General features: G+C 38.3%; 1 protein-coding gene across 1 annotated transcript in view; it reads left to right on the top strand.

Moving 5' to 3' along the window:
- The window catches only part of LOC104610735 (uncharacterized), a 32232-nt gene extending 22301 nt beyond the window's left edge, over positions 1-9931 (top strand). The window contains exons 6-10 of the mRNA XM_010277499.3: positions 4858-5197; positions 5280-5559; positions 8150-8314; positions 8615-9100; positions 9212-9931. Coding sequence (XP_010275801.1) covers positions 4858-5197; positions 5280-5559; positions 8150-8314; positions 8615-9100; positions 9212-9499 — 1559 coding nt within the window. The 3' untranslated portion in view covers positions 9500-9931. The remainder of the gene's footprint in view (positions 1-4857; positions 5198-5279; positions 5560-8149; positions 8315-8614; positions 9101-9211) is intronic.
- The last annotated feature ends 899 nt before the right edge of the window (positions 9932-10830 follow it).

Raw genomic sequence — 10830 nt, forward strand, 5'->3', positions numbered from 1 at the left:
TCTATATGTGTGTGTGTGTGTGTGTATAAAATCCTCATGAAATAAATATTAACCTTGTATCAAAACATAGAAAATCAACTTGTTCATGAGAAGAGAAAAAAAGGAAAAAAGAAGAATATTGTCTTAGAAAAAGGATATGTTAAACCATAGAAAATAACAAGTGGAGGTGGAGTCCCTATTGTTTGTTCTAGAAAAAAGAAGGAAAGTATGGGCTGAAAGAAGAAGACATATGGTGGTTGCTCCTATATGCTGTTTGGATAAAATCTTCAAGTTCTTCCTTGCTTATCGGTTCAGGTTTTGAATTTTGAAGTCTTCAAGGGCTTAAGACAATGCTGACCGACTTGTGTGTGGATTGTACTGATACCGGTAAGAAAATAATAAAAATAAACTAGTAGAAGAATTACAAAAATATTATAAATCCATAAATTTGAATAATTTAGTTTAATAATGCCAATTGCAATATCATAAGAATTGAAATATAAAAATATTATATGGGCGTTAGACAAAACTAATTTCTTAGGCGAGGTGACCCTCCATGGGTGCGATAAGGTGCCTAGGTGCTGTCACCTTGAAAACCTTGACAACTATTATAGGACAGGATACTAATAGGTGATTAGTGGTTTTAAAGTTTGCCTTTTATAGGAAACATATATGGGGTCACAAACCTAGGTTCAGCCTTCTTTTCTTGTTGGGTTTCAAAAATATTGGTTTTCAGATTAATTACTTCCCAGCAGAAAGCCATGATTTTGGGAGGTGTCAAGTCCAATCGTTTTGCTTTGACTGGAAAGTATGGGGTTGGGTGATCTGTTGCTATTATGGCCTTATAGGCAGCACTGGAAAATACTTAAAGATGGTTCACTGTCTACACTATCCTATTATTTTTATTGGGTCCATGAAGGCATCTTTAAGGTTTCCAACAAGTGAATGGCCTTAATGGTTTCATGGTCTTTAATCTCTACGAAAACCGAAGACCCATGAGAGTTGTGCAAAGAAGAATGATCAAAGCAACATCTTTTTGTTTTCATCAGCAGAAATTAGTTTTATTTCATTAAATAATAAAAGTGGTGTTAGTACAAGATGAAAGCAGAAATGACAAACCCTTTCCTCAAACCCAAGTTATATAGAAGCCCAGAACAAATGTTGTCTTGTAACTCCTTGTTTAGCTAGGGAGTCAGCAAACCCATTTGCTGTCCTGAACCACTTAAACTCTGCCCCAATGTCCTTAGCAACTTGTTCCACTTCCCTTATTATAGGTCTAAGAGTTCAAGGGATATGCCTGTTGCCCAAGTGTTTAACAACTTTTATGAGTCCCCTTCCACCTCAATTGATCTGAATCCCATCTGTTTAGCTAATCTGAGCCCTTGCAGTAAGGCCAATAGTTCAGCCTTCAAGGAGTTTCTCATGCCAACCGGTCCTCGGTGTAAGGCCAGTATCTTCCTTTCTGAATTTCTGATTACCCCTCCTACTCCTGGCATTCCTAGATTCCCAAGGGAGCTCCCATTATTCAGCTGACTTTTTTTTTTTTTAATCTCATGGAGGCTTCCATTCCCTATCTTTAGCTCTTGAAAAGTGTGCTACCTTAGTCCAGGGCCTCCAGGCCCTTAAAATGTCAGTGATAGAAAAGTTTTGGAAGCAATCCAATGTCTTTACCCATAAAGCTACCTTTAGTTTTCTTCTGTCTATCAACTCCTCCAAAGATCTGTTTTTTAGTGAAAATCCTACTATTCTTTTATTCCCATACAACCCACCAGATTGCTGCTTTGGTGGCTTTGTAGAGCACTTCCCCTCTTTTCTTAGATTGTCTCAAGAAGTTGGGATTGAAGATGCTCACCACTTCCTGAGGAGAGATGCATTTGAACCAAAAAAGAGAGCAGAAAAGCACCCAAATTCTATGCAGATAGGGTCTCACTATTGCAGTATTGCCTGACATGAAGCAATTATGAGGAGAAAGCGAACATAAGGCCTTATTCTCTGTAACAAATCACAAGTATTTACCTTACCAAGGAAAATGATCCATCAGAAAGCTTGAATTTTTGGAGGGATAGGCTTACACCAAATTTCTTTCACTGAGAAGCTCACCCCTTGAGTGGTAGATTGGTTAAGGGATTTGTAAAAGGTAGAGAAGTGAAGAGCTATGAGGAAGGCAACCAAATTCTAGAGTCCTCAGCGAAGTGTCTAAAGAAATTTGCCTTAGAGTGTCTAAAAGGTGAATCAAGGAAGAACATTCATTTTCTCTTAATCCTCTTCTGAAATCCAAGTTCCAGTCCATCCCAGTTGGAGGTGTTCCCAACCTGAAGATCATCTCTCCCTTAAGGAGAGAAAAAGCAAAGAGATCAGGATATTGGTCTTTAAGTGGAATTTCACCCACCCACAAATCTTCCCAGAACCGAATTCACCAGAACACCTTCCGAAAACCTTACTAATTTTTTTTGTTTATTGTTTCTAGGTGCATAGCAAGGTTTAGATATTCTCATTAGTCTAGTTGCATTAGCACCACATTCTAGTTTTTGATTTTCATTAATCCATGTTCTTCAGGATCACTGGTTTGGAAATACATTGTTTACACAATGTCAATGGGAAAAGTTTATGAGAATCATATTTTTAATGAAGTTGTTACTAGTAACTAGTGAAGACAGTAAGTGGTAGCAAGACTTTAAAGAATCAATGCTTGGGTAGATTACTAAAATTATAGTAGAATGAGCCTGCTATAAATGTTCTCATATTATCTAGCAAAGTTTTTGTTGGGGAAAAAAGCTATATACTAGCTTCATGAACAAAAAAAGCTACTAGCTTGAAGAAATCATGTTATGGGTTGTCAGTGAGGCATGAGAATGTTTGGTATTTCATACTTGCAAGTTGATCATAATCATAAATATTAAAAATCAGAGATAAATGGCAACTGCTTTTTTCTTTTTCTTTTCTTTTTTATTGACTTTGGGGAGAATGATGTAGATGAGATGAGCTAAGCATTGAATCAAGGTCCTTGTTTGAGAAAATTTTCATTGACTTAGCTTATGACTTGAGGTTTGAAAACTTGCTACATAGTCTCATTCTGGTATTATGGAAAATGTTATTGTTCACTGGGGCTACGGTGGCATTCTCCTGGATGCACCCTGTTGGTCAAGGTGATCCTTTGAAAGTCAGACTGTTGGTCTGGAACCTTCAAGCACAGGGGATTGATAAAATACATTATATTTCATATCAAGGTTTATAGGACCATACACAAAGAACTTTGAAGACGTGGTGGTTTAAACTAAGGTTTATAGATGGCCTTTTACAAAGGTCTTCAAATTAGAATCTTCTATGCTGTTTCCTTGATTGAAGTGTTTGTGGGTTAAATATGCAAGGGATATGTTGTGAGTATGCTGTTGAGTGGATGCTGCTGATATATCCTAGAGGCATAAGAGAAGCTCAGGGTTATTTGGTGGTCTTGGTTTTTCGTTTAATAGCACCCCATATTGTAGGCTAGCATGGCTACCTAACCATGCTTTTCCAAACTATGCACAGCCATTGGGAGAACTCCCCCAAAAAGCAGATTAATGATAACTCCTCTTGCTAGTACATCTGCTAACCCGTTAGCAAAATCCCCAAGTCCATGTAAATATTTTCATGTTGTCTCCATGGCCACTGCCAGCTGTCTCATCTCTCTTATTATATATTCGTACTTTTAAAGCTTTGACTGTTATCCTTAACCCAGTCTACAACCACGTTAGAATCACCTTCCACTACCATGTTTCTGAAGTTGAGTGATCTGCCTGGTCTTTGTACCTGAAAATCTGCCAGTAACTCAGCCTCACTGGACTTCCTTGACTTATTGGTCCCCAAAAAATTGTTAGTATATCTCCATTTCTGTTCTTGAAAACCTCACCAATGCCAGAGTTTCCAGGGTTCTCCAAGCACACCCATCAAAATTTAACTTTATTGTATCAGTAGGCACTCATAATTCTATATTCATGGTTATCTTGGTAACTGATGAATGTTAACCATTTTGCCACTCTCTAATTATGTCATCCACAGTTAAATCAACAAAAAGACTTGGTGTTCTTACCCAATATGCTACTTTTACCATCATATTTTCAACGAGTGCTTCCTTGAACTAGGCCTTATCCTTGAAAATTCTCATATTCTTTCTTAGGAACTGTCCATACCACTGCTACTCTACTTTGTTTCCACAACATCTTCCCTCATTTTTAAGAAGTAAAAATGAGGTCTTGAAAGACTTGCCATGTCTCCTGGGGGGTCTGCCTACATCCATAACAAAAACCTTTTCCAAATTCTGTAGACAAAGTAATGTGAGATTAGTAAATGAAAAGTAGACTTGCAGCAGCCTTATAAAGGAAGAACTTATTGGGTGACAAACACCAATTTGGTCTTATGTTTTGAAGATTGTCATAGGTATTGATTTAACAGTGTTTTGCCTCCCAGCAAAACACCCTGATCATTGGGGGACAGGTCCACTCTAGATAGCCTTAACCAGAAAAGCCTGACAAGAAGGGGAGGGCCTTAAAATTGCTAGGGGTACTGTGAAGATGTGGCCTTTTTAGTGGCATTGGTTAGTTGTCCTTTCTGGCAGGGTGGCATCTCTTTTGTGATTATTACATTGTTATACTCCTTGGTTATATTTGCCTACTGGTTGCTTAAAATATTCCTTTGCTTGCAAGTTATACCTTGTCTCTTTTTGCCTTACAAGTTGTAACTTGTCTCTTTTTGTGGTTCTAGGAATTAGTGAATAACCTATGTTATTCTTCTTCTAATAGACAGTATTTCCCCTACCACATAGTTTCCTCCATGTTTGTCGGTCTTTCTTCAAGTGTTAGATGCTATTTGCACTTACCTGTTTCTAATTACCTTGTTCAGCTGAGGATGTCACTGTAGCTGTGTCGTCAGCTGCAGCAAGCTTACAGCAACTGAATTTACAAAAGGAGGAGCTAAGACCGTCCTCTGCTGAGGTTAACCCTGCTGTGATAATTCCAGATCATCTGCAAGTTCCAACTGCAGCTGAGGTTAACCCTGCTGTGATAATTCCAGATCATCTGCAAGTTCCAACTGCAGATTGCTCACATTTGAGCTTTGGTAGCTTTGGATCTGGTATTAGTGCATCTTTTTCTGGGTCATTTGCATCTAAACCCTTGAAGGATAACATGGAGGAGGCCCCCCTATCACTTGATGCTTCATCAGTTGGCCACTCAGATACTAGGTATGTCCATACTTCACATCCACAAGTCAACTATCTTGAACTTTGCACTGTGTATAATTTTTTGTGAATTTTCTCTTGGCAGAAATTCTGAGTACTATGGAGATGAACATCTTAGATCCACTTCAGATGGAAATTTAGCTCCTAGAGCTGGTGCTGGAACTGGAAATTTTGACTCACCATCTTCTTCACAACCAGAGGTTTTGAAACCAGATAATGCTGAATCTACACATGGACATCAGTACAGCTTTCCGTCTTCTGTACCTGGTTACACATTTGAAAACACGGCACAACCAAATGCTGGACTTTCTTATGCACAAACGAACTCTCAAATGCAGAATCTTGCTCCTTTTTCAAGCGTAATGGTAAATATATTGCATTACTTTTAGTTATGATATTTTCTTGGTCAACATTTATGACATGCTTTTGGAAAAAAAACATGATTTTCCTGACAATGGATTATATTTATTTATGTGTGCATGTTGGTTAGAGTTGCAGAGTAAATGCACATTTCTTTGACAGACATGGTCAGCCCGAGAAAAGAAGAGAAGTTTAATGGTGGCATTGCTTTTGTTATATAAACTTTGTTTGCTTGTTTTTGTGGGTGGGCTACAGTTTTAGGCAGATAATGTGCGGTGTGGACACAGACACCAGAACTGGAATCTTACACGTATCCAAGATTCTGACTAGGTTAGATGATAAAACATAGACTCATGGACATGTCTACAGAAAAAGAATACTCAATTTTTTTTCTTAAGTCCTATCATTCATCATGATCTATTAACCGTTCATTTTTGATAAGTAATTAGGAAGAAAAAGGAAAATGTTGTATAGAAGCGTTCCTCAATAATCTATGGGATGTTGCTGTGTTAGACTTCAATACACACTTTATTATTTAAGGGGAGTTCGTGCAACTCTGCAAAATTAAGTTTATAGACAAATACCTTAGAAACAAGAGGTTTATAAAAAGGTAGGGCCAAAACAGAATATATGCCTATGAAAATTTATTAGTAAAAGGATTGAAATCAGGGCACATGTAGGTTTGGAGACCAATAATTCATAATGAGGGAGATTTTTTTTTTTTTTTGATAGTCAACGAAACAAGGGATTTATTGACAAGGATGCCAACCATATGATTGGAGCAGGATAATGTTAGTGTCCTTGTATCTTTGTATTTTCTTCTTTCCTTTCTTGAAGTTCTTTGTGACTCTTGGAAGATAAGTGTGTTTGTCTTCCACTTGTAAATTTTCTTGATGAATTAATGAAAGTGTTATTGATAAAAAAAAATATGATTGGAGCAGGATGGGAAAAATGGTGGGGCACATCTTGAGTCTTATGTGGTAGGTGAATGCTGCATAGTTAAAAGGAAAATTTTATAAAGCAGTCTTATGTCCAAAAGGCGTGTGACAGAAATGTGTATGCTGAGAGAGGATGAGTGGAAAAACCTAAAAGGATATGGTTAGAAATGAAGTCATTCGAAAGGACTTATGGGCAGTGTTTTAAAAGCGCAAGGTGCAAAAAAGGCGTAGGGGTCAATTTGCACCTGAGGCGCAAATGCAAAAAATGCAAAAAATTTTAAAATACGTTTTAAAATGCAAAAAATTTTAAAATAAGATGTTTTAAAAAACCTAATATCTAAAATTAAAATACATAAACATAACATGTAAAGAATATTCAAATGTGAATTTAAAAATAAAATCGAACATATAAAACATTTTCAAGCATGTAAAACCCACAATCTCTTTTTTTCCTCAATTGCGTTACTTAAAGTAGCTAATGTGATGTAAAACATATTACATTCCTGATTCTACGAATCGCCTTTGTGCCATGCCCCTCGAGGCAAGCCCAAACAAGTCCATGTTAGGATCTTAAATTCTTAGTTCTCATACAAAAAAAATAATGGTTTTATAATTTTAATTGCTTTTTAAGAAGATATTTTGGTAGGATGAATGAATGAACAACATTACCAAATAGGGGGTAATGTTGTTCATTCATTCATCCTACTAAAAAATCGTCTGAAAAAACAATTAAAATTATAAAATCATTAATTTTTTTTGTATGAGAACTAAGAATTTAAGACCCTAACATGGACTTGTTTGGGCTTGCCTCGAGGGGCATGGCATGGGGGTCCGGGGGTAGAGCCCTCGGCCCAGCCGTTAGGGTAAAAGAAAGCAAAGTGTGCAGAATCTTAAAAAGGCGCATGCCTGGGCTGAGGCGCAAGGCGCACCAGCCGTGCATCTTTTGAAAGGGCTGCGCCTAGGACCTGGGTGAGGCGCCCACCTAAAATGCACCTTGCCTGTGCCTAGGCTCGCCTTTTAAATCACTGCTTATGGGTAGCTCCAATAGGTAATTTAATGTAAGAAAGTAGACTAAGATGGTTTGGTCACATGCATAGAATACCATCTACAGCACCCATAAGAAGAATTTATCTGTTATCAATAAAAAAAAGAATTTATGTGTTTCAAGTTGAAGGTGCTAGAAGGGATAGGAGTAGACCCAAAAGGGACAAGGGTTCAAGTGGTAAGAATGATTTGTGCACTCATAATTCAACATGGACATGCACTAAACAGGTGAAGCAGGATTGATGTAGCCAACTCTATATTAGCTGGGATAAGGCTTAGTTGATTATGATGCAACACTGCAGTGGAGATTTTCTGATTGATAACATTAACAGATGACTCACTATACTAACTAAATACATCTTACAATAGAGTTACTTCCTATTACATTGTTGCTTGAATTGTGTCTTACTTGGAGTTGTGATCAATTTGGTAATGCCTTCAAACAAAGAAAATACATTTAAAATTACTAAATAGTTTGAATTTTGAAATTTGCTTTTGGCAACTTTATTGGTTGAGTTATAGCTAGATGTTGTCCTTATCTTTCTACATTTCACCTAATTGTAGATCCAAGTATGTATTTTGACACGGCTTCTGATTTTGGGTGTTGTTACAGCAAGCATATACAAGTTCTTTACCAAGTAATTTATTGGCATCAAATGTGCAACCAGCAAGAGAATCTGATACTCCCTACTCACCATTCCTTGCAACACAATCAATGCCCACAAAATACAGCAACACAGTATCTTCCATCAGTGGTCCTACCCTTTCTATGCCAGAGGTATGCCATTTCTCAGCATAAGTGTCTTTTAATTATATAAACTCAGTTGGGGACATGCCCAGTTGACTTTGGCTGCTGACTGCCGACAATAAACTGATAAACTACAGACACAAGAAAATCAACTTCTTTGTGCTAGCCACAGGGTTCACTTGATCTTCTCTGAGTTGTTTTTAACTCCCTATTCCTAGCAAGTTTCATCTTGGAGTTTGGCACTTTTTAATGTTCATATCTAATAGGTCTTACAAGTGTATTTGGGATATACATTTGGCCAGTAACCTTAATTATCTTCTCCACATGCAGGCAGTGAAGCCAGGCATTTTTTCTACTGCCCAGCCTACTCCACAAACCTTGCCTGGTAGCAGCATTGCCACAGGACCTGCTCTTCCCCAACACTTGGCAGTGCACCCTTACTCGCAACCAACTCTCCCATTGGGACACTTTGCCAACATGATTGGTTACCCTTTTCTTCCCCAGAGCTACACATATATGCCCTCTGCTTTCCAGCAAGCATATGCAGGTAACAGTGCATATCATCAATCTCCAGCTGCAGTACACAGTGCTGGCGTAAAATACACACTCCCACAATATAAAAATAGTGTTTCCGTGAGCAGCTTGCCTCAGTCTGCTGCTGTTGCTTCCGGTTATGGAGGCTTTGGGAATTCAACAAACATTCCTGGAAATTTCCCGTTGAATCCTTCCTCCACCCCTGCAAGCACAACAATTGGCTATGATGATGTTATAAGCTCTCAGTACAAGGATGGCAACCAATTCATCCCTCTTCAGCAGGTATTATTGATTCGGCAGTCTCCTAACCTTTTTAAATTATATTATTGCTGTTAATGGTGGTGGTGGTATTATATCATATACCCATATTGCTTGTGTTTTCTATGTTGATAGAATGAGAATTCCGGAATGTGGGTTCATGGGCTGGGTTCTAGAACGATGTCAGCACTTCCAGGTAGCACATATTACAGCTTTCAGGGGCAGAGTCAACAGCATGGCGGATTTCGACAAGGTCAACAACCTTCACAGCATTATGGAGCTCTAGGGTACCCAAATTTCTATCAGTCTCAGACAGGGGTCTCACAGGAACATCCTCAGCAAAACCCAAATGATGGGACCCTTGGTGGTTCTCAAGGTGCATCTGCTAAGCAATCACACCAGATCTGGCAACACAACTACTGATCAGCCCTCAATGGCTTTTCAGGGTTTTGTTGTGAGTTGAAAGTGGCCAGTCAGTCAAGTTGTGGTTACGGTTCCATTAAGTATGTGCTTTCGAGTGTTCTATTCTGGTCAACTGTACATGCTTAAAATAGCACTTGAATGGCTACTGCCCTGTGCCTTGAGGTTGTATTCTACGTCTCTTGTCGGGGAATGTTTTCTTAACTTAGGAACGTGTTGCTAATTTGGGTTTAGTTTCATTTTTCTTACCTTTGTTTTTCATAGTGAGGGAAGGCTCTGTCTGGACAGTAGAGTCCTCTGTAATAGTTATATTATGAAGATTAGCTAACCATAGTTTTCACCCCCGCCATGTGTACTAATTATTCGAAAAGTTTTCTCAAGTTCTTTTTTTGGTGCCACTTGTATTTGTTAAAAAAGTCTTTCAACTTTGTCTAATCTAATAGTGAGGTTGATCTAATGCTTGTAGAAAGCAACAGGTTTGCAAGAAATTTCGGCTGCCATGACTTTTTACTGCAATGTTGTGCTTGATGATGTGTAAGCAGTCAAAGCTGATGTCCAACACTTTCAATTGTGAGGCCACCATGATGTACGAGTTCTTGTTTGATATTTTAATGCCTTTTCGTTTTTTTTTTTTTTTGGTAGAAAGTAAGACGAGTCTATTAGACTAATGCCAAACCACAAGAACAGCAATTACAAACTGGTACAAGAACCGGCCATGTCCCGGGAAGCTAACTCCTCTATCCAAAGAGGACACTTCCCAACAGAAAAAACCAGATTCTTTAAGCCCTCTTTTAGCTAAACTATGGGCTGCATTGTTTACAGATCTATTTACAAGGTTAAGAGACAAGTTCATATCTTTAGTCATATTCATAAGATCCTTGCAGATGAAGACAACATCCTGGGCTTTCTCACTGGAAATTCGATTGAAGAGCGTTGATATGGTTTGCACAATCGCTTTCCTAAATTGCTCTGTGGTAGTTCACCTTTTGTAGTAGTTCCAGTCCTTGCAAAAAGCCATGGCCTCCGCTTGAATTGGGAAAGACACAGGGACTTGGCCAAAAGAAGCTGCTACTGCCAAACCCTTGTGGATTCTGATAATCACGCCAAAACCAGCTTTTCCGATACACAAAAAACTTCCATCCAAATTCACTTTGAGGCGGTTTGTATTAGGGACTGATAAAAAAACCTGTTGACCTTTCGAATTAGTTGATTGGGAAGAAGGCTGCCAATCTCGAGAGGAAATCAGATTCCTCTCCTTCATCCTCCTGTGGACGTACAAGACGGTCTATCTTGGATCAGGTTCTATACATTCAAAAAAGAAATTGTTTTTGTTT

This window comes from Nelumbo nucifera, chromosome 4 (assembly GCF_055504915.1).
Source record: "Nelumbo nucifera cultivar China Antique chromosome 4, China Antique-T2T, whole genome shotgun sequence".
Lineage (NCBI taxonomy): Eukaryota > Viridiplantae > Streptophyta > Magnoliopsida > Proteales > Nelumbonaceae > Nelumbo > Nelumbo nucifera.